Here is a 23,872-nt window from a genome sequence, read left to right as displayed (position 1 = left end):
CCACATTCTATCTGCAATGTTGACCCCATCTTAAATGTTATTTAATTCTTATTTCCAAAGGGAAACACCCAAACTAACCATTATGAGTTATAACAGGGGTCACACTGCAGTCACTGTAAAAATGGAAGACTACAAGGAAACAAACCTTTCCTACCATCTTCAAATTCCCTCTCCCTACCTTGGTGTATCCAGGACAGGAGTTCAGCTGCAAAGGCAGGACATGCTGCTGTGAGACTGTGTTAACTGGGTGAGTGGAGAGAAAGAAAATCTGGTGGCCTCCTGGAATGATGTGTCCTGAGTGGGGCTTGACCAAAACAGAAGGGCAAGCAGCTTGATCCACACTGAAGGTTATCAGTGAGGCACCTGTGTTCGAGAGCAGCATACTACAGCAGGTATCAGTGTCAGGAGCCACAGGAGGAAAAGTCTGGTGGAGACAAGCAAGAAGGGTTGTTTGCACTGGGTGTAAGAAAACCAGCTCAAAGAAAAAGCTTTTGCTATGTTGAATTCCAGGTTTCAACAAGCACTATCCTGAGCCTATAGAGAACTCTGTAGCTGCAAGGAAAGAAAGGAAATCACCCCAGGGTATAAAAAGTATGTTCTTTTACCTTCCCACAGTGGCCCTCACCTTTCACAGGCTCATGGGACCAATGAAGTGCCTTTACTTATGCAATGCTTTCTGTTCATCCAGTAAGTGAACTGCTTGCTGGGACCTGCAGCCTCTGCATGGACAGTGACCTCCTGGATTGAGAATTCCAGCAGGCTGGAATTTGTTCCAGTTCATGCATATCAGATACAGGCTGCACGTCCTGAACTAACTGAGGAGATTTCGTAAGAGGTTTTCAAGACAATTCTTACTTCCTAGGGTCAGATTTCACTTTACCTCATAGGAACAATACTTTCTTGTGCTACAGAAACAGCATGGACAGTCAGGGAAACTTCCACTCCACCTTGCAAACACCTATTTTCTGTAAGCGTGGATTCTGTGTGCTGCCCTCCATTTGCCTATGTGCACACAGAGTGTCCAAGGCTCCCAGGAGAGGACTAAGCACTCCTGTCAGTGCCTACACCCAAGGAATAAGACTCCAACAGCTTTCCTCTCGGAGCTATGGAGATGCTCAGTGCAACCTAACACACTGGAGGAGTGTTAGGTGAAAGAGCATCCTACCTCTGTTCCAAAGCAAGAGTCTCCATACCATCAGAAACCACTTAAGCCACATTTTAGGATGGTACAATAGCAGATAAAGACTTCAGAGGTAAACAATGAGTGCCTCTGCAAAAATCCAAGCTTCAACCAGTTACACACCTTGGGCACATCCAGTATGTACTGTGGAATGAAATGCTCCCGTCCTGCCTCATAGGTGTGCGCTCTCAGCCTGACAGTCAGGCACCAAGATGGACAGATGGTGGCATCCTCCTCTATGTTGCTGTAGTGTCTCAGCACCTGCAGGAGGCATGCAAGGGACAGAACACAGCTCATGGGGGAAGGCCATGTGGCAAAGTGCCTCCAAGTGCATGGGTCATCACTAGCGGCAGTTTGTTTCCATGGGATCCCTGGGGCTGAGGAATTGACTTTTTCAGGGAAGAAGGACTGACTAGTGCCAGATAAGGAACACAGGTAAGTCCCACTTGCCCATATAGCTACATTTCAGACCTAAAAGACCACTGAGCGACTTTGAAGCAGAAGAACCTATCCATCCTATTCTGTGATACCACAAGAGTTGCCTTAGGGAAGAAGGATCGACAGACACTGTAGTGCTGTTTGAGATACTTGCAGGTGCTAGAGTGAGAACTTAAAGAGTCACTGAAAATAATAATCTATCCTTTACCTGAGCCTAAAAACCTCCTGATCCTAAGGTTACTCCCAGGTATCCTCCACACTGGCTTAAAATGGAAAAAAATTCAAGAAGGATAATCAACAACATAATGAAGATCTCTCATATCTACCAGGGAGTTTCTGAGTGCTAAAACTCCTGCAATTGCAGCCTCCTGCGATAGAAATCCCACACCACATGAGAGGAGAGGCTGCAGTGATACACAGTGCCTTCAGCAGCTTTACTTGTGGAGGGCCAGGCAAAAAAAACCCAAGTTACTACCCATCACTCAGGCCAGAACAACCATCCTTGTGCAGGTTCCCATCTATGCTAATAATGCAGTAACTCACAGTAATTCCTTCTTCAGTGAGGTGTACATTACTTCACAGTTACTGAGAGTAAGAGCAAGTACAACTGTCCATATGCATGAGCTGTGGTTTGCTTTGCTGATTTACCTTTGCAAGCACACAGGCAAAGAAGAAATTTTAACCCACCAGCATATCAAAACAACAGCCAAAGGAGTTAGTAAAGATGCCAGTTTGCCAAACTCAAAATGAAAGGTTCCACTGACTTAACTCCCCCAAAGCCTTCAGCCTGCAGTCTCTTGTCAGGCCCTCTCTGGAAACTGGTCCTAGCAATTCCTACTAACCTTGTAGAAGGCAAAACCTTCCAGCTCCATTGCATAGAGACTGTTGAGCTGAGTGGGCTGGAAAAGGACACGGAAGGCTGAAGACTTCAAAGGTGGTATGTCACAGATTTCGGGGCTCACTTGGAAGGCACTGTCATGGATTGTAGTCCAGGCGACAGTGATCTTTCCTTTGGTGTGGTTGGTCACACAGAGAGGAAGCGGTTCTACCTTGTGGAGTGGCACACAGCAACCAAAATCATACTCCTTAGGGGTGACACTAACATGAGGAGGAAACAAGGCCAGGTCGCTGTTGACACCATCATAGAAATATTCATTCAGGGGGCTGGCTTCAAAGTATTCCTTGGGAGCTTTGTCCTCAGGGATCTGCAGGATGAAAACATCTCAGGGTGAGCAGAAGAAGTGGGAGACACCGGGCACTACAGTCCTGATTGCCTTCACAAGAAAGAGGTCACGTAAGATGCACTTCAGTAACAGTTATCAGGACAGCTCAAAGTCTTGGCTTCATGGAGGTTCCTGTTTGTAAGCCAGTCCTCAACCTGAAACCACAGGAAGCAAAAGAAGACCCTGTGATTGAGTTAAAGCCAGGAAGTGGCTTAGTAGATGAACTTGGTGTGCGCTAGGAACATTAACAACAGAGATACTAAATAATTCAGTCTGGCACCTGCAAGTCCTTCTTCTGTCTGGCCTGTGCAACAGAGTCCCAACATTTGCAGAGAACAGCACAGGAGTACCTTAAACTGCAGGGAAGGCAGCTCATACCTCAGGGGGCAGCATGAGGGCTCCCTTTTCATCCATCAGCAACTTTCCATCCTTCAGCATCACACTCAGGATATCAGGGGGGTACAAGGTCAGTCCCCTCACCATGTTGGTTCGGTACCAGGAGAGGTGTTTTGCCTGAAGGATGGCTGGCTTAACTGTGTCTGAATGGCAGGTACCAAAAAAGTCCACATACATAGGTTCCTGGGAAAACACCAGAAAGGATAAAAAGAAATAAACTGCATTTATGTATTTGTTTTGAGAGTTACACCATCCTAGTACCTCACTTCCAAAACCACACCTGGGAAAGGCTTACCATCTGCAATGTTAGACTGCCATTTGCTTTATGTCTTAATGTGGCCCAAGAACTTTATTGAAACTGAAGTGAAAGTTGAAGGCACTCAGTGCACAGCTGTGCAGACAAACTTAACTCAGAGACCTAAATGGACAGGAGCCACTGAAGTTGCAGCTCACCCCACCCATACGCATTACTGACTGTCTGTCCACATCAGCCCTCTACTGCTGATAGAAACCTGCACCACGGGGATTCTGCTCAACAAGGGCCCAGGACAGGTATCAATGGAAATGCAGTGGGAAGAGATTTGGGGGGCTGCTAAATGAGCGGCCAGCCCTGGTGGGTTGCACTGGAGGAGCCCTCTGAGGTGTCACAGCCATGAAACCACCCTTTGCCTCTCATACCTGATGATGGACAAGGCACACCACTCTGCGGTGACAGCTGATGGGGTGAGTAGGTCGAAAGGTCACCTTCAGCACTAGTGTTGTTGCACCCTCCAAGACTCCACAGGGGCGATCTAAGGAGAAGACGCTCCCTCTGCCATCAATATCAAACTGGTAATAGGCCGAGACATCTGAGGTGTTGCTGATTTTCAGCGTCTGCATCGAACTTTCCCCAAGGTTGATCCAGTCGAAGTCCACAGAGTGTTGGTGCAGGAATACTAAGGGACCTAGCACAACAACATGCAAGACAGATCCTGTCAACATGTCACAAGTCACTGATGCAATTAACTGATCTTACCAAACCAGAATGACCTCATTGGCAAATTCACCAGCCCTAGCAAACAGCTGGACATTCACTTCCAACAGCCCCACATCTGTCTCAGGCAAGTATATACCCCAAACAGTGCACCAGGAAACAGCCTGGGTCCCCGCAGAAGGTAGGTTATAACTGAAGGCTGTGACAGTCCTTAGTCCTTGCCCAAGCACTAGCCCTTCCCCTGTAGCGCTAAGAAGACATAAAGAAACAGGAAAGGCTTTTACTCAGTTACCTTTACAGAAGCCAACCACCTTCAGGACAGTTTGCAGGAGGCAGCCAGCAGATGTGATAGTGAAATAGTCAGTACTGTGCTGTCCGACCATCTGAGGCTGAAATCGTATGGACAAGACCAGCTTCCCCTTGGCAGGGACAAGACCATGGGACACATCACAGGAGAAAACATGATCTTGAAGTAGAGGATCTTTTGCTCTTTCGATCCTACATAGTGCATCAACCTGCAAGCAGAAAATAAACAGGTTAACAAGGTCCTGGATGCAGGATGGCCATGAATGCAAGACACTAATTAGTGAAGACCTGCAGTTTTCAGCAGAGCTGACCACCAAGAACACCAAGGCTACTGCAGACCAGCACAGAAATGCTGTGCAAACCTCTACAACCCTGTCCTGCTGAGGCACTGCTGGCATCATATGTTCAGAAGTCTGCAGCAAAATGTCCTGCTGATCTCTAAGGTTGGGGAGCTCCTCCTGACAACAGGGAGGATGGTTCAAGGTGACCGCAAGGGCTAAAGTAGCCTAAGTGACTGTTGTGACCAGGAGGACAGGCAGACACATAACTTATTTCCCTCCATCTATAGTTCCACCTTGTGTGGGGATTTTCTTTTGGGTTATTTTCACAACACTAAGGCACTCAGGATCACAGGGAAACATGCCAGCTGCTCACAAGTACTCTCTCTTTCCGCATACCACAGACAAGTTGAAGATTTCTACACATTGCTCCGCAGTTGTTCCCACTGGCACTGATCCAAAGCACAGCACATCCTGAAACTTTCCAGGCTGTACACCTTCATCCTCTTCCCCTGTCACACTCACCCGCAGGTAGGGGTATTTGGCTGTTAAATGGAATAATATACTGGGTTAAGAGAGGTGGAATCTCCATCCTTGGATATTCAATGCCCAACAGAACAAGCCTCTTAACAGCCTCTGAAGATGGACCTACCTTCAAAGTGCTTTGAACCAAATAAGCTCCCTTCCAGCCAGTTTACTAAACTCAGAGGCATATCTTTTGTTTGTCAGTGGCCATATAAGGCACCTCAGGCAAGGACTTGCTAATGAAACCATTGCTTATTCTAGCTTCCATCCAGAAAGCCTTTAGAATTTTCCCTCTGGCTCTTGGTCTAACAGCGACAGACATGAGAGACTGAGTGCAGACAAGACCAGGAGTTTCTGGAGTTTTTTGCATTGTGCTAGTGAATTGAGCTAATTTTTTCCTCTCTGTCAACTTAAGCAGGCTCCAGAGATGCCAGTTTGGCCAAACTATGCCACAGGGCATGTTAGACCCTGCTGTCTCTACTGTCTGTTCAGATCACCCTTCCAAATTGACAATAGTACATTAGGGAATTTCACAGGCCTCTCTCAAACCACAGGCTTCACTTGCTCATCAGTACATTGAGCCAACTGCGGCAGAGCCTCAGAGTACAGCACCTCCATGTATTCCTGTGGAATGCTGTTCCACAGTTAGGGATGACACACATTTCTTTGAGTACTAAATGCAATGAAGACTCACCCAGGGCCTTTATCTGGATAGTCCTCTTTTGTTTATTTTCACCTCCAAACCAGCATGTTGCTGTCACATCATACACTGCAGCCACCTTGGCTTGGAAGACCACCTTGACCGTGCACTCAGCACCTGGCCTCAGAATGCCATAGTCAGGAATCATGTAGAAAGGGCTTGGTACCTCCCAGGCAAACACAGTAATGAGGTCACTAGAAAACAGAGATACATTTTAAGCAGAAAAACTGATCCTTTGCTGCCTGTGCAATCATGCATAGGATGGACCTTTCCTGCGGGGTTATTCAGGATATGAAACAATCAATGTCAAATGGCAGAATCCCTAATGCATCTGGCCAAATATGCAATGCTGGGAAGAAATTTGTCTCTAGTCCCTGCAAATGCTCTATTCACACTTTAATGAATCTTAGCTATTACAGCTAAGGATTTTATTAATGGCCATAAAATTTCCTGGCCTCATTGTGTGACAGCAAACGAATCAGCTCCAGAATGAAGAATTTGCTTTTTGTGTATCTAAATTTGCTGCTCCTTAATTCCAAATGAACATTTGTTCCTCTGTCATATACCTAGGTGAGAGGAGAAAACCGAGCTGTTTTCCTAATGCCTCATTCACCTCTCCAGAACTCCCTTTACTTGTTTGATTTGTGCAAAGAACATGACATACAATCAGCTTTTTATATTTTATTGATTCCAAGCTGTGTGTTACTTAACATCCATATCCTCCACCACCCTGGACCTCTCAGTCAGTACAAATGATTTCTCTAAGGGGAGAATGAATCACTTTAAATGGTTTCTGGCTGATACCATGCTCTGCTCAAGGTATATGTGCCCTCTGTCCTTTCCACCTTCCTACTGCATCAGCTGACTGATTTGGGGAGCACAGGCCATTTTCGAACTAGTAGAGGCTATTTTGTTCTCACTGTCAACATTTGGAAGTACACCTTCTCCTTACCTGGAGACTTCTTCACTGCTCTACTTTTTACAATACTGCCTGAATTACTGTCTTTCCCCTATTAAAATAAGACAATCCTTGGTACCTGGGAGCATCTGTGCTCCTTAATGATGAATCTAAGCCACAGAATCCTGCCACTGATTTGGTTAGCTCCATGAACCTAAGAGTAGGCACTGGAGAGACTCTCTATCTTCTGTATTGTCTGTTGCCAAATCGGAGGTGCTGTGACCTCAAAGAAGGCAGAGTTCTGCTGCCTGTGAAGGCAGCCAGCAGATCTAATAACAATGGAAATGAGTTGCATTCATTGGAGAGTGCAAAAGGGTGCCAAAATACCTGACAAAACAGAAAAAAGATCTGCACAGCCATGTCTCACTCACCCAATGTTGCACATAGGGAATGTTGTCTCAGTGACATTGTGGACAGCACAGATGGGCAACTGGACAGCAGCTGGAAAGGATAGATAGGAGCGTGGCAGTGTAGCACGCAGGGTGACAGAGAACTCGCCTTCAGCTTTCTTAAAGCAGATGCTGTCTTCATACTCCCTCTGCACAGAAAAGCAAGGGGAGACAGCAGTTAGATGGGCTCCATCTTGCAGGTACTACTGCTTGACCCATGAACGCACATCACCTTCACCCCTGTGAGAGCATTGGGAAAAAACACATTTGTGACAGAGGCACCAAGGAAGGCCTCTGTGCAGGACAGAGAATATACAAAGCACTCGGAAGAGGTAGGCAGTGAGTAAGGTACTTTGGCAGATGCTGTCAGGAAGCACCCTCAGAAAGAACAGTTGCAGACAACATTTGTTTCACCTGATTTATTTTGACGTAAATGGATTTTTTTTTTAGGGTTTCCAACATCCCAGTGAAGCACGTACAGCCTCTCCTTGATCTCCACAAGCACAAAAATATTAGTCTTTGTTTAAATGCTTTGTCAGCTAGAGGCCTAAGCGGATAACGCAACTTAAAGATGCAGCATTGACACCACTGTGTACAAATAGTCCCAGGACACCTGCTAACCAGCTAAGATAGAAGGAATTGCAACATACATGTCTTCCACACTTCCCAGGTGTCACCTCTCCTGATTAACACTTTTACAGGTACGGAGAGACCGTGGACACCGCAGCACACACCGTCCTTCCTCTCTCTAAGAAAGGGAGCTTCCTGGTCTAGTGATTGTTGTGGTGCAGACAAACTATTCACTGAAAATGGAACAAGGTCAGCAGCTTATTTCATAAAGGGAACACCGAACAGTCATCAGAATATTATGATACGAAGAGAGCATGGTACTGGGAATCTGCCCAGTGCTCATGCTCTATGGCTAGGGCCAAGATACACATCAAAGACATACAGCTGTGGACAAGAGCCAGAGATCAACACTCACTGCCAAAACAGACAACAGGAACAAGCTGAAAATCAAGAAAAGGGGCTGTTTAAAAATAGTCACTGCTGTTAAAAATAAAGCTTAAAGAAACCCACCACATCCAAAAGAAGGGAGGCCCTTGACATTTCCCCTATAGAAAATCAGTAGCCCTTTGATGTACAGGCTTTAGGATCTCCTGTCAGAAAGCAGAGTGAGTCCCTCAACCCAGGGTTTTGCACTAAAACCACTCAGTTGAGGCTCCCTGGGATCACATTAGGTGTGGACAGTTTGAGCACCTTATCTTACCGATTTCATGGCCAGCAGCAGCTTGTAAAAATCTGGGAATACTTTTTGTGATCATCCCTCTCATAACTACTGGCAAACTCTGCAAAGAAGCCAGGGGCTGGGGCTTTTTCAGCTGCTGAAGATGTAGGGAGGGCAGGAAAGGTCACCTGCCCAGTGCTTCTATGCTAGAATCTTCCCTAAGGACAGATTAATTCCAGTGAAAACAAATCAGAAAGGACAAGAGAGGCAGAGGGTCTCTGCCCCCGTGAAAGCCAGCCTGAGCACTGAGAACAATTTTGATGTTGCCACTTTACCTTTTCAGTGGGTCGGAAAATGATGGGCAGAGTTAAGGACATACCAGGGCTCAGCGTGATTGGCTGTGGAAAAATGGTGAAGAAGGATCGCGTGGAAGGACATCTAGATAATAAAATCAAAACAAGAGGTTTTGTCTGAGGGCATGCAGCTGTTATTAAATTAGACAGCGAGAGAATAAAAAATCAAAATGCTAGATCCCACAACTAGAAGCACTTTACACACCTGACCCCAAGAGTACCTTGGTAGCAAATCAGCAGAAACAGGTGCAGAACCCAGGTGTCCTGAAAACCCACTCACAGCTGTAAGTACATACCCTTTATTTGAACAATAGTTTATATTCCCAGGCCATGCAGCATGAGCTAAACATATTGGGTGGAAACACTTGAATTTCCGAGCAGGGAGGGCGACAGGGAGTTCTGGAGTTGCTCAACATTCAGTGGGACTCCCGGGAGCAATGGTTTCAGGATGAACTAGTGGCTGGCTGGCATACATCCACAATTAAAATCTCACTAGACTGGAAATGCCTCACAGACAGAAGTATCAGCAAAACAGAATTTTAAAAAGGCATTTCATTTTAAATACTCCTGCCAGGAACAAGGACTGAATTAGCAGGTTTCTGTCCTGCTACATAAGTGTGCATGTGCTGTCTCTAGCACACAGCTCAGGGAGAGAGGGGGCAGATGAATCTGAGGAAAGGTGCTAATGTGGCTGATATAGCAGGAGGGATGAAGATGCAGTAAACATGTGAGGAGTATGAAAGAGAAAGAAACTTCCCACGCACCTGTAGCTCAGCCTCTGGGTTTTCTCATGAACATTTTTCAATATCAGATGTTTGATCATCTCTTTTCCAAGTTGCCAGCCATGCCACCTGAGTGTTTCAGCCACCTCAATGCCCCAGAATACACCTTTCTTCTTCTTCTTTGACTTTCTTGCAGAGGGCTTAGGAAATTGCAACAGGGACATTAGCAATTTGGGAAGGAGGGAGGAGAAATCACTCAAACAGCTGTTTCTCTGTGCTAAAAGTCTCTGACAAAGGACGGGAGGAGCCACCCTGCGGCAAAGCTTCAAGAGCCACCAAAATCCTGCTCCATGCGTCCAGGGGGGACACCTCCTGGCCACAGCCCAAACAACAAATACTAAAGGATCTTATGAACGAGGGAAGCAAAGGCTAAAGGCATTTTTTGTTTTCTTCTCTCCCTGCCAGTAAATCCACTCACACCAATAGCACCCTTTGTTCCTCTACTGACCTTCCTGCCATAGCCACAGCACCGCTTCTGAACAGAGTCAGAGTTTTGGGGCTTGCCATGCAACTGAGTGAGCATCTGAAAAACAAGAGGAAAAAGCCTTCACACACGCTGCTCCTGCGCTCGGACTGTCTGTACTGCCGAGACCTGGGCGCTCCCCAGACACTCAACGGCCCCTCCTCAGGCTCAGGGTGACGCACCTCCCTGCAGGGGCTCCAGGGCCCCCAGTAGTGTCCCCATGTTCCAGCTGAGTCCAGCCCTCTCCGCAGATCGCGTTGTCCCCAGACTGCCACAGCTGTGTGCTCATTAGTCCCCTTGGCACAGGCCACAACCTCCACCTCACTTGCAGCTGTGGCAGAGCTCTCCTTGGGCCTTTATAGCCCCGTATAGCAAAGCCCTGCCCTATAGCCTTGGCTGGCACCGTAAACCCCGTGTTTAGGCACGGCCCTGTTTCCTACAGCAAGAGCCCACCCAGGCCCCTGGGGCAGGGCCCAGTCCTTTATAACCCCGCCTGGGCTCCAGAGCAGGGTCTGGGCCCCCCGCCGCTGCCTGCCCCCCGGGTCCGCGCGGCCAGCCCGGCTCCCCATGGCACAGCTCAGCACAGCACAGCACAGCACAGCCCGATCCCCGAGCAGCGGGGCCCACCTCGGGTCCCGGCCGGCCCCAGCACGGCCCCGGCCCGGCCGCTCAGCGCCACGAGGCCCCGGCCCGTGTTGCCATGGGGACCGGACGCGGCGGCGGCATCTCCCGGAGCAACGACGGCGGCCGCCTCGGGTCAATCCGCGCGCGGGGCGCGGCGATGGCTGCCGGCGCAGACCGCCAGGGGGCAGCAGACGGGCGCGCAGAGCGGGGAATTCGGAGAAGCGGCAGATGTGGAGGCAGGTGAAGGGGTACAGAGGGCAAATGGGGGCGCACGGGGCAGGTGGACGGGTACAGGGGCAGGTGGGGAGTTCTAAGGGGTGCAGGAACAGATGGAGGTGTGCAGGGGGCAGGTGGGGGGGAGAAAGGAGTGCAGGGAGGGGTAGATGTGGACCAGGGAGAGATGGGGAGTTCAGGGGCAGGGAGATGCAGGAGTGCAGATGGAGGGATGCAGGGGAGAGCTCAGGGAAGAGGGGTGATGAGGAAGGGTGCAGGGGAGGGAGACGCGCGCGAAGCTGCATGGGCAGAGGTGGTGCCATGAAGTATGTGGGTGCATGGGATGGGCAGGTGAGGAGGCTGTGGGGCTCAGAGGTGGGGATGCCAGTGGAGAGATGGGGGCATGGGGTGCAGCAGGCTGGAGACTGCAAACATAGCGATGGAGTGACACCTTTATGGGGCCAGGTCACCCTGAGCAATTTGTAGCATCAGTGGCACAAATAACACATTGTGGCTGTTGCCAGAAGAAGTTATGGGGCCAAGCCTGGCAAAGGGGTAGAGGGACAGAGGCTGGGGAGCCCTGGCTGCAAAAACCCATCAGGTATTCCAGATATCATTCCCACAGGACACCACCACCACTACAGGACACTCAGACATCTTCCCAGTGCCCTGAATGTCCTTTGGGGAGGAGAGACCCTTGTGTCCCTGCTGGAGAGGACTAGGGAGGACTGTGGTGTGCAGGCAGCAGCACGGTGGGAAGCAGGGCTGGACACATCCCTCAGTGCAGGGAGGGTGCCAGGGCAGAGGCAAGAAGGAGATGCAGCTTTAATGGTATTTGTCGATGTTTACAACATGAGTCATCCAGCTAAGCAGCCATAAATCACTACCCCAATTCCCCAGCACCAGTTGTATCCCCTCCCCTGTCCCTCCAGTACTGGATGAGTGCCTGGCTCCTGCAGAAACAACCTCATAAATAACAGCAAAAAACCCCCAAACCATCTTGCAGCCACGGTGAGCCTGTGTGCGCCAAGTGCAAGACGAACGCCTCCCATTCATCAATTTAATGGTTGTACTCTGGAAATTAAACCTGTCATGGCCCATCAAGGTGAACATTTTAAGTCTGTGACATCCCTTCAGCTCCCCTCCTTCCTGGCATTCTTTTTTGTTACTTTCCTTCTCCTTTTCATCTCTGCCCCTGCCATCCCTGTCTCTCCCATTTCATCCCTACCCCAATGTGCCCAGCTCCAGTCTGTGGTCCTCTCAATGCTCCCACACTGCCACAGGACCAGGTTGTATGTCAGGTGGTAGGTGTCTTTGCCCCTGAGCCTCCTGTAGCCGTGGGCTGGCATCTGGCAGCATCTCAGTGCCCAGTCCTGTGTGTCTGCTGAGGGGGGCACAGTTCCCCTGGGGCAATGGGTCTCTCCTGCCCTGCTGTCCCCTCAGGGCAGTGGTGGGGAACTGGATACTATCCGTTCCTACTTCCCCCTCTCCTACTCCACTCATTCTGTCTTTTTCCCCCCTTCCTCACATTTATTCCTCTCCTGCTCTGCATTACACCAGCCACCACAGGCTCCTGGCAGCTGACCCCTACCCTGGCTAATAATTCCTTGCTTGGAGCAAGGACGACACCCTTCCCAGGACCAGAACTTCCCCCTGGGCAGTGTCAGGGATCTGGACACCTCCTGCATGGGCAGCTGGGCCCTGCCATGTGCTGGGGTGGTTTGCCTGGGCACTGAGGATGCCACCCACCCAGAGGGAAGCTGCTGAGCTGCCAGAAGCCACTGTAGGTCACCGTTGCCCCACATAGGACCATGGTTTGTCCATCCGTTCCCATGCTCTCCTCTCCCATCACACCTTCTTCTGTCCATCCCTCTGTCCCAAGAGCATCACATCTGTCCCACCAGCCCAGAGTGCTGCCCCCCAGCCCTACAGCAGCATCAGCTGCTGCCACGTGTCACCCAGCCCTGTGAGGTGCGACAACCCTGCACCGATGCTTACCTGTCCCATCCCTTGCTGAGCGGCTGCCAGAAGTCATCCGGAGTTCCCCGGGGGCTACTGCCCCTCAGCAGCTCCCACCCCCACAGCAAGTCCCAGGGGCAGGCAGCCCTCCCTGGCAGGGATAAGAAGAGAGGAGGGGACAGCAGGACCTGGGGCTGTCTGGGAAGGGAGCATCCCAGCCCACCCTGCCTGGCTCCTGCAGCCCTACCTGTACTGTGTGGGTGGTGAAGCAAGACTGTCCCCCTCAAGGCTTCTCATTGTGGGGCTGGTCCCTCTGCATGCATGGACATCTCAGCATCCTCAAAGAGCGGGGCAGAAAGCGTGCAGGAGGCATGGGGGGTCTATAAGGTCTGCCAAGGCCCTTCAGCATCCTGAGGACATGGGCAGCTCAGGGGGTCAGGGCTTGACCCTAGCACTTCTAGGGAGGCAGCAGTGTCTGTTGTCATCCTGCTACTAGCAGTTCATTTGAACTCAGACAGAGTTTGCAGGACCCAAAGAGGATCTTGGAATTAGCCCCAAAAGGGGCTGACTGTGGTTTAGATATCACCATGGGAAAAGGGGTCTCACCACAGCACTGAGCCCTCAGCAAACAGCCTGAGCACCACCCTAAACCCAGGAGGGCTCTGTGCCCACCTCACTTCAGGGTAATGCCACACCAATGCAACCAAGCTGATTGCAATGTGGAAAACAGCACCAGCAAATTAGCCAATTAATCAGCTCTGCTTTGCAGGGCAGCTTAATTTTGCCCAGCAAAGCGCAGACCCCACCAGGGATGCAGGAAGAAGGCAGGGCAGGCTGGTACTCATGCCAGGCAACCTCCTTCCCAGCCTTCCATGCTGCCAATGGGAAAGGCAGCCCGCATCAAGCAGGGGTGTGCTGCTCCAGGCACTGTCACACCGCAGGGAAGGAGCAGTGCACAGTCGAAGGAAGGTCTCGGGTCTCTCCCGTCCAGCTGTGCTGGCAGGCTGCCAGATGTGCAAGTCTGCTGTCCCCTCCTGGCTCCCGAGGGACCCCAGCAGAGCAGTGCGATGGCAGGAGGGGGGCAGAGCCTCCCACTCCCTAAGGAAGAGGAGAGGCATCTGGATAACAGTTTTATAGGGTAGGAATGTGGGGACTCCCCCAGATACACACAGAAGAATAATTACAAGTTAAATAGGATTCAACCACACATAAGTTAAAGGAGAGGGGCAGGTGCCCTGCAGCCCTCACTGCTCTGCCTGGGCACAGTCTGTGTCTGCCAGCAAAGAGACCCCGACACCGCAGCCCAGCCCCTCTCTCCAGTCAACTCCAGCCATCTTTCACAACACTGAGTCCATCTTCCTTTCCATGGCACCCATCTCATCCTCCTCTTCTTCCTCGTCTTCCTCACCCCCCGAGCAGGAGGAGTCCAGGCCGTAGCCCCGCTCAGCAGTGCTGCAGTGCAGGAAGCCTGAGCCGGTGCTGCGCCCCTTGAACTCAGGGCTTTCGGAAGGCTGTCCCTGGGGCTCGCTGGGCAGCAGCTTCTCACAGGCTTTGCTGAGCCCCCGTGGCTTCTCAGCTTCCACCTGAGCCCCCTGCTCCTTGGCTTTGCGGCTCCGCTTCCACTTCATGCGGCGGTTCTGGAACCAGATCTTCACCTGCCAAGGGAGATCCCCCAGGAGAGAGCATGTCCCCCTGCCCCATCCTGTCCCCACTCACCCTCTCACCTTCCCTGCATCAAGGCACCCCCGGAGCCTCATTGTTGGGGGCATCCCATGGTGCTGGAGGCCTGTGCAAGGGGGCTGAGGATGTAATGGGGGGAGGAGTACCCAGGGGGACTGTTCCCTTCCCCTTTGCTCACTGTCCACAGGATGCCTAAGGACATACATGTGGACCTTAAAAGAGGCATTTCAGCCCCACAAAATCCCCGTCCCACAGGGTGGGGTAGGATGGAAAGGATCTGAAATCCAAGTTAGGGGTGCTGGGTAAAAAGAAGAGCAGTATTTCTAGGGTGAACTTCACAAAAGAAGAGCCTGGAGCCCATCAAGCATGTCTCTGCAGAAGATGTCCTGGGAAGGGGTGCTGATGGGTGCAGTGAGGCTGATGGCAGCCAAACAAGGAGCATAAGCATTGCCCACAACCTTGAATTCCCGCCCCCCCAGCTCCTTGACAGATGGCCAGTGCCATTCTCCGCCAGCCCCAGGACCAAGGTACCTGTGTCTCGGTGAGCATCAGCGACGTGGCCACCTCAAAGCGCTTGGGTCTGGACAGGTACTTGTTGAGCTTGAACTGGTTCTCCAGCTCCAGGAGCTGCTGGCTGGTGAAGGCTGTGCGGGGCCGGCGGCACTTCCCCATCAAGCCAGACTGCGAGACAGCTGCAGGGCAGACAGTGGGAGGGGGTCAAAGGACAGTGGGGCTGGGGGCTGCCACAGACAACCCCTTGGCAAGCCTGGGATTGGGAGGAAGGCGAGCGTCTCTTCCATCATCTCCTGCCCCAATAATGGTTTTATTGCCTGGCTGATAGGAACCAGTGAGATATGTTATCAGGCCTCAGTGTTAAGCTGGGATCAGTCCTGTGACTGAAATTAAACCTCCTTTTTTATTGCCAGGCCACGCAGGTGGCTGCTCAACTGCCAGGGGCTGCGGCGGCAGGGCTGCCCTGAGCCCCACTATCTCCCCGCAGCCCTTGAAGGCAGCGCAGCGCTGAATCAGGAGGCAGCGGGAACAAAGGGACCTTTGAGAGTCCGGTGTGGGGTGGCTGCCGCGCTGTATTTGATCCCTGCTTATCTTCTCTCTGATGGCTTTATTGTCCCCTCGAGGTTCAGCTTTTACTGCTCCTCCCAGCATGGCAGCAGCAATCAAACCCAGAGGTTTGCAACTGGGAGCAATGTGCCGGAGCAGTACAAGGTGGGCATTAACAGGAAAGATCCTTGGCACGTCCCCACTACCATGTCTTGGGGGGCAAGGTGGAGCATCGCAGCCCCAGTGATGTGCCCTGCTTGGTGAGGGTCACTCCAGCTTGTCTGCTGTGCAGGGCATGGGGCACCATCCACATTATCTCCCCCAGATTTCAGCTTTGATCCTAACTTGCCCATCTCCTAAGGTGTCCACTGAGCCCCTCGCAGACACAGTGGTGACGCACGAGGCAGGAATTTATGAAGGGGGCATTAACTGATCATGATCCATGTTTGATCCCAAGTAGCTGGATGCTGGGTGAGACAGGTCAAACAGGCAGAGCCCAGGCTGGGCTGAGGCTCTGCAGACTCCCCGTGGAAGTGGGGATGGACATGACCCCTCCTGCACTTGCAGCCCCACAGTGCCAGGAGAGACAGCCCATGGGACCCAGTTTGTAGCCACTGGCCAGTTAAACTGGGGACTAAACAGAGACACACTGTGTCAATGGCTCATACACATACACAGTTTTTTGCACACAAAACATATTCAAGGCTAAAACCTAAAGAGAGGCTCAAAGGATTGCTGGGACAAACACAAATGTCAGGTGAAAGATGGCTCAGCTCTGCAGAGCTCGGCTGCTGCCTGGGCTCTGTATGCTCTGTCTGCACAAACCCTTGGCAGAAATGTGGGAACAAATGGACCTGGGAAGGCTTCCTTTTGCTAAGGAAAGGAGGTGCCATGGGGACTGGCATCTGCAAAGATGTGGCAGCCTAAGCTCAAGCCTCTTGCAGCTCCTCAAGGGTGGAGACCAGGAATGCATCAGAAAGAAGTGGAGGGGAAATTCATTCAGTCTAGGTCAGTGGAAAGCACAACACAAAGCAGCTCCAGGTAGTGCGGGGCAGCCCGAGGGCTCTGGCACCCAGAAACCCCTCTTTGCTGCCAGAGATGGGAGGCTGCCCTGGGACACACAGTGCCTCATTCCCTCCCTGAAGCAAGGGCTGCACTGCACAGGCTGGCTGTACTGGGTCAGGACAGGGTCCCTCTGAGCAGGTCTTTTTGGGCATGGTCTGTAGAGGATGCTTCGGGGAAAGAGAAGGGAAGAGGGTGTGTCCACATCCCAGGATCCAATAAGCCAGGGCTTCTGTGCTTTTTGGAGCTGAAGGCTATTTTGCCAAGGGTCAAAAAAAATATACTCCAGACAAAATTCTCCCCCCAAAGCAGAGAGAGCAGGGCACTGCATCCTGGATCTAGGGAGCACAGAAATACTTCAGACCACCCCGAAAGGCTCCTCTGTGCTTCCTCCTGCAAGGCCAGATGTGGTCAGCCTAAAAACAGATGTGGGAAGAGTGAAGGCACAGAAGTGAGTGGAGTTCAGCCTGTCCAGATTTAAAGGAGCCTGGAAGGCAACACCCCCCGAAGAGACTCACTCTTGCCTGGGTAAGATGCTAAGGACAGATCAGTCTAACAGGAAAAAATAAGAAAAAAGTTTGCTCAAAAGCCAAATAAATCCAGATGGGATATATCCCAAATAACTGCCAATGCAGGGGACCAATTGTTGGAGCACAATCGCTCTTCCCGTCCCAGGTTCTCCATCTCAGTGTCCCAATTCTGGCTCAGTGCAGTGGTGCCCATTACAAACATTGTACAGACCCTGAATTCCCTAGAAATCCACTCTGCCTTCAGTCTCCTCTGGGGTGTTGTCATATATTTTAAGCCACCATCAGTCCAAAGCCCAGCCTAGACAGTTATGGCTGGTCACCTGAACTGTGACCTCCTGTGACAATGCACCCTTCAGCAACTACTATTGTCTGTCACCACCACTCCCCACCGTGACTTGTTCAAGATTTTGCCTTCAGATGAGATGGGGCAAGCCCAAACTGGCACAGCCCTAAGGTCCACCCAGCCTTCAGCCATCTGCAGCAGCAGCTCAGCATGGACCTGAACCACCAGCATCTCTGGCCTCAGACTTGCTGTCAGGTTCCCTGAATGGCCCTGACTCCTTTGCATGGGGAGAGTATGGAGGGAAGAAGATCTGCCATTTCTGACTAGGGAAGAAGTAAAGGAAGGAGGAAGAAGTGGAGTCTGAGAGTATGAGGTAGGTTCCAGTTTCCCATACAAAGAGGAAATGATGCCTTGTGGCTGCTGGTAGCTCCAGCCTGTCCTGTCAGTGTGCTTGGCAGAGTCCTGTCCTCCCCTGCCCTGCAGCAGGCTGTCGCATGGACATGGACAACATCCTCCCAAGGGATGCACAGGGAGCATCCCTCAGGGCTCACCTCCCAATATCCCGGCCAGCTGAGCTATGAACCCCTCTCCATCACAACCACCACCCCACAGAAAGAATAACCCTCTAGGAAGGCTTTCTCCCTTATCCAGCTCCTTCCAGAAAACCAGCAACTGCCTCAGCATTACACCTTTGCTTGACAAAGGATTTTCTATCTGCCAAGCCATCTTCTCCAGTGCTACATCCAGGATCAGAGTTCATCTCAGTATTCTTTCAGCCTGGCAGGGCTTGGACCCTGTGATGGGCACCCAGCATTTGGCTGCAATATCAGTAAATAAATTGCTAAGCCTGGAGCTGGGAATGCCCTCTGAGTCTGAGCCCAGGAGGTCTACAAGGCAGCTGCCTCCTGGATAATTAGATAAAGCTTATAAAGAATTGCTGGTTTATTTGATACAGCTCCATCTACTTGATAACAAGGGTAATCCTAGGTTGATATTAACCCACTTGGTTTTAATTTGGTTTGTTTAGCTACAGTTCACTTAACTTTGTGGGCTGGCAGATAAAGGAGAGGAAATTAGCACCCTGTCTGCTTTGGAGGTGTTTCTCCAGATGTCAGGACTGGGAGAGGAAGAGGTGGTCTCATTGTCATTGGCTCCATCACCAGAGACTGCTGGCCTGTAGGCAGCCTTGCCATTGTCCATGGGGCAGCATGTGTAAGGGCACCTTCTACCTTTCCTAACCCCTTGCTTGCTCCACCACTGCCCCCCAACTGCTGCTTGCCAGCTGTTTTCCAGCCCATGTTTCCTGCTGATGCCAGAGTACAGTGCACCCAGTGAGCCTTGGAAGGCATTGTTTTTAGAGGCACTTTGACATGACTTGTCCTGTCTGGTCTCCTAGCCAACCACAGCCCATCAGTCAGCTCTCCACCACTGCAGGCAAGACCTGGCCCAAGCTCCAAGACATCAAGGTGGTGAGTGATATAGAGAAGTAGAGTCCCAGGAAAGCTGTCTGGGCAGCAGGTCCCCAGCAAGGAATCCTTTGCTTGTCCTGAGAGACTGCGGCTGTATGTTACTGCTCTCTGTTCCTACAACTCTTCTCCATGCAGGTCTCCGCTCTTGACTCCCACCACCATGCTGCATTTCCATATTGCTAGCCAGGGAAAATAAATCACAGCTCCCAGAAATACTGATAGACATAGCATCCTGGTACCAAATGCTCCCCTTGTGCAGTTCAGGAGGTGCACAGAGCCGCAGGCTGGGAGCAGCAGAGCTCCTGCCCTCAGGCCTGCCCTCTCACTCCGCATTGCAGCAGACAGGCACTGGCTGTGGCTCCACAGAGGCAGCTAGGGAGGAAGGCACAACACTCACTTCCACTGCAGCAGGAACTTCTCCAAGCAACCCAAGCACCCGAGACCAGAGCAGGTTTAAAAATCTTCAGCTTTGGAAGCTTTTGCTGCATCCTTGTTACAACACCACTTATCTTTTTTTTTTTTTTTTTTTTTTTTTTGCATCTATGCTGCTTTGAGTTCTCCAGGGCCCAGTGCACCAATACTTGGGTCAGAAACTGATTTTCATCTCCTGAGCTATCCCAGGAGCCCATTTCAGTTTTTCCCACCTGACCCATTGACATGCCATTCCTGTGCATCCTAGAACAGCCCAAAAGCTCCCTCCACAAGCTGTTCTCACGCCCATGATTTGAGATTTGTCTCCTTCCAACACGGTTTTGGATAGAAATAGCTCTGGAACTGATACTGCACTTGAGAAAGATGTGTCTGTTGATACACAAATATTTCTACATTACCCCAGCCAGAAGCTGAGCTCAGGGCATAGGGACAGGTACAGCAGTGTGATCCCACTCTGGTAAAACACACACCTGCATGAAGCTAACTGGATGCTGAGATACACTAACAGACCCAGACCCCACAAGGACAACGTGGGCTCTGCAGAGGAGCAGGAAGGTGTTTCACCAGCAGCAAATAGATATTTTTTTCCCCATTCTTAATGGCATGCTGGAAGAGTGTGCACAGCCCATAGCACAAGAGGTTTATTCTACACCCTTAGGTGCCACAACCAAGCTACATTTATCTTACAGTCCGCAGAGAGACAGGGAAAAGGAGAACAGCATAGGGTGGGGAACTGCCTCTTTGCCTTCAACCTGCACAGATGTAATTTGAGGAAGGAACAATGAATGGGATGTTTAATGTTGATTCTTCATTTTATATTATTCAGCCAGCCAGTTTATTAATTGACTCTTTTCTTTTCTTTTTTTTTTTTTTAATGTGCTCTGTCGTTATTAAAATACTAAACTCAGCTAATAAATCTATATGCTCTGCCGGGTGTTCATTAACAAACCACTCTCGGTTTACTGCCCACCACTCCCATCTTGGTGGTTCCCAGATCTCAAATCACCCCTAGCACAAGGCAGAGTTCGGGTCACACTGCCGCGGGTCCCAGTGACAGTCCCGGGTAGGACAAAAGCCAGAAGTCGGCTCTTACGCTGCCCGTGCCCTGCAAGACCCACCCCACTGCCCATCATTGCAGTGCAGGACCCGGTGCCTGCCCGCATCCTTGGCCGTGCCCGCCGTGCAAGGAGCTGTGCACAGAGCTGGCACCCTCCGTGCATGCCCAGAGAGACCGGGGTTGGGCTGAAGCCGAGCACGCTGCCGGGTTCCTGCAGCTCCCGCCGGCACCGGGCTCACCAGCCGGCTCCAGAGCGATCCTCGCCCCTCAGGGGCCAAACGTGGCGGCGGGCAGGGACGCGGAGGTCCGGCCCCGGCCGAGTACCCTTCCCTGCCCCACCGGCAGCTCCACAGCGAGGGACCCGGGCGGGTTCGTTCCTAACCGCACCGGGAGGATTTTATTCGTTTTCTGGTGTCGGTTGAGGCCGCCCATTCTTTACTTTCGTTACGTTCCCGCCGCGGTGGAACCAAACAAGCCCGCCCCGACCGTGCGGGGCCAGAAACTACGGCCGGCGCGGCTGGAGCCGCCCGGAAGCGGCTCTGCTCTGCCGGCAGCGGCCCGGGCAACAGCCCTCGGGGCCGCCCCACAGCACCGGCGCTCTGTAAGGTGAGACTTGGCCATTCAGCTCAGGTTCCCGGGGCCCAGCAGCCCTCGGAGGTCTCCAGAGCGAGGATCTTGCCCTTCCCTTCTCGTGGGACCCCCAAACCCGCCCTGGCTGGGGAGCGGGTCTGAGCGCAGCAAGAGACCTTCATTGTGGTCAACCCCGAGGGTTTCGCCGCTCTCGACCGCAACCGTCGGGCAGCCGCGAAGCGGTGGCTTTGGAGAGCCTCAGCCTTCCGTGTCCGAGGGGACCAGCATCCCGATGTGCTGGCGGGGATCCCCGGGGGCTGGAAGGGGCGAGAGCCGCGTCCCGCCCGACGATAGGGTCGCTACTTGGGTCACTTACCGTGGAAGTCGGAAAGCCTGGGCACAAGCATCCCGGCTCGGATCCAATGCTCCAGCGGGAAGGAGCCGGCCACAGCCGCCTTCAGGTGCTCCGCGCCGGGCGGCGGCAGGTGGGGGATGCCGGTGTAGGCGAAAGCGGGGTGCTGGCCGCCGAGGGCAGGGAGCGGGTACACAGCAGGAGGGTAGAGGGCCGGTAGGGCGCCGAGGCCGGGGCCGGGGAGGTGCAGCAAGCCGGGCTTGGGGACGAAGCCGGCCGGGGCGAGGGACGCAGTGGCCGAGGGTGCCCGCGGCGAGGGGGTGTCGGAGCGCCCGGCGGGGCCGGGGCTCGCGGCGGGGCTCCCGGGGCTCAGCCCCGGCGGGGTTGCGCTTCGCGCCGGCTCCTCAGCCAGGAGCGCCTCGATGCGGAAGTTTTGAGACTTCTCCATGGGTTTGTGCGTGGCCCAGCTCCGTGCGGAGCCGCCGGGCCGCCTGGCACTCCGCCGTTCCCCTGCCAGGGCACAGCCCGGCACAGCCCAGCCCAGCCCGGCCCGGCAGCCCCGGGCCGGCACCGGCGGGCATCCACCCGCGGGGCCCCGCCGCTCCGCGCGGCTGCCCTCGGGGGCAGCCCTCCTTTCCGCTCCTCCTCCCGGGCACTCGCTCGCCTGCCGCCAACGGGGGGGTTTTAACCCCCCCTCCACCTGCCCCAGCTCTCCATTGGCTCCGCGCCGGCCCCCCGCCCCGCCTGCCTCTCCGCGGGCCCAGGCCAGACTCCCCACTGGCCTCCCTCCTCCGGCTTCCTCATCCCCCAGCCACAGCAAGGACACTCTGGGGCCTGACCCGGACTCATCTGTCCTTTCCCCAGCCTCGCAACCCAGGCAAGCACCGATCCACACCCAGGGAGTCCCACCAGCCTGCAAGACCCACTGCCCAGGAGACTGAGCCCATCGTCCTGATCCAGAGCCGGTCTTGCTTTCCTTAGAGCCCCTCTGTGGAGAAGCAGGTCTGTGGTTGCAGCAGCTGGAGATCCAGAGAGACTAGAAAGACTCCAGCACACATGCAGACAAAGCCCTGTGGGCTCCAGTGCTGCTCTGGCTCTGCAGAGCCCACAGGCACCCGAGGGGCAGAGTGCCTGGCTGAGAGGTGAGCTCACAGGAGGTGAGCTCACTCGCTGGCAAGCTCTTCTGCACCCAGTGCACTGGGGTCACCAGCAGTGCCCAGCTGTGTTATTTCCCATTGCACCACTCTGCACCAGGTTGATCAGTGGAAGGGAGCTAGACACACACAGGGGCCACCACACTCCATCACTCATGTCTGTTCAAGATGCCAACAGAGCAGGTACTTACAGGCAGATTGTTATTCATTTACCTGGCCTTATCTTTCCCACACAAAACAAGTCTTGGAGAGTGCCACCAGGGAAGGACAGAGCAGGAAGCCTTGGCTGGTCGAGAGCAGAGCTGAGCTGGTCCAGACCCTCTGGCACTGACCTTCAGAGAGAGGCAGAGTGTGTGTGAGTGCAGCTGTGGTCTCTAGCATCAAGGGTCTGTGTCTGGCTTTGAGTCCCACCTTTTTGTGTCAAGCTGACACAGCAAGACAAGCTTCTGCTTGTTTGTGTCCAACTATGTGTCCTGCTCTTTGGAAGGCGAGACAAACACTATTGCCCTGCCTAAATATTATAATGGCCAAAGGGTGCTCCCATCCCCGTATTTCTTACCTCTGCAGCATTTTCAGTACTGTTTTATTCCCTGAAAAAAGAGATGTGTCTAGACCCTGTATCCTGTGTCCCACAGAGGCTGCAAGCAGATGCCCAGGGAGCATAAAGGCAGGGGCATATGGGGCCTTCCACAGCCTCCTGTGCTTTCCCTGCTAAGTGATCCCAGGGGCTTCTCTTCCCTGTTCCCATTCAGACTGGTCTGGAGCCAGCTGAGCTCCCAGCACACACTATACCCCACTGCAGGGAGCTCCAAATGTCCCACGTGTGGGACAATTTCCTTCTTCCATTGCCTGAGCCCTGCACCCATAAGCTTCACTGGGTGGCCCCAAATCCTTGTGTGAGAACAGGTACACAATAGACCTTTTCTAGCTGCCTTCCTGGGAGGGAACAATCACAAAAGTACCCCAAGGCCTTTCCCCTGCTGCCCATGTGAGCCACCAGCCCTGCCAAGCAGCAGGCATGAGCAGGACAAAATTCAGAGCAGAATGGAGCAGCCTGGTTCCCAAGCACTGGGGAAAACTGCAACAAGTATCTAGGGAACAGAGGGCACAGCGGAGGAAGGACAGCTCTTCCACTGCAGGTCAACAGCCTGCAATGGTGACAGTGACAAGGTAGGAGCCATCTTATCTGAGTCCCCAAGACTGGCGCCAAGGACTGCAATGGCTTGTTGCTTTGCA

At 52.7% G+C, this 23,872-nt stretch overlaps 2 protein-coding genes across 2 annotated transcripts in view; both read right to left on the bottom strand.

Annotated features, from left to right (window-relative positions):
• The window catches only part of CFAP65 (cilia and flagella associated protein 65), a gene marked incomplete at both ends in the record, with an annotated part of 28,766 nt that extends 18,514 nt beyond the window's left edge, over positions 1-10,252 (bottom strand). The window contains 12 exons of the mRNA XM_080346966.1: positions 179-424; positions 1,304-1,441; positions 2,461-2,823; positions 3,220-3,420; positions 3,916-4,181; positions 4,503-4,725; positions 5,194-5,339; positions 6,014-6,213; positions 7,349-7,515; positions 8,930-9,032; positions 9,712-9,869; positions 10,178-10,252. Of these exons, the coding sequence (XP_080203092.1) occupies positions 179-424; positions 1,304-1,441; positions 2,461-2,823; positions 3,220-3,420; positions 3,916-4,181; positions 4,503-4,725; positions 5,194-5,339; positions 6,014-6,213; positions 7,349-7,515; positions 8,930-9,032; positions 9,712-9,869; positions 10,178-10,252 (2,286 nt within the window). The remainder of the gene's footprint in view (positions 1-178; positions 425-1,303; positions 1,442-2,460; positions 2,824-3,219; positions 3,421-3,915; positions 4,182-4,502; positions 4,726-5,193; positions 5,340-6,013; positions 6,214-7,348; positions 7,516-8,929; positions 9,033-9,711; positions 9,870-10,177) is intronic.
• Positions 10,253-14,325: 4,073 nt separating this feature from the next.
• Positions 14,326-21,933, bottom strand: LOC308042039 (GS homeobox 1-like; the record flags this gene model as incomplete). Its single annotated transcript, XM_080347067.1, has 3 exons — positions 21,507-21,933; positions 15,200-15,360; positions 14,326-14,643 (listed from the first exon to the last, which is right to left on the bottom strand). Exons 1-3 carry the CDS (start codon positions 21,928-21,930, stop codon positions 14,326-14,328), a joined length of 903 nt encoding a protein of 300 aa, XP_080203193.1. The 5' UTR covers positions 21,931-21,933.
• Positions 21,934-23,872: the final 1,939 nt, after the last annotated feature.

Source organism: Nesoenas mayeri (assembly GCF_963082525.1).
Source record: "Nesoenas mayeri genome assembly, chromosome: 6".
In the NCBI taxonomy this organism is placed as follows: Eukaryota; Metazoa; Chordata; class Aves; order Columbiformes; family Columbidae; genus Nesoenas; species Nesoenas mayeri.
This window is presented reverse-complemented; position numbering and strand designations above follow the sequence as displayed.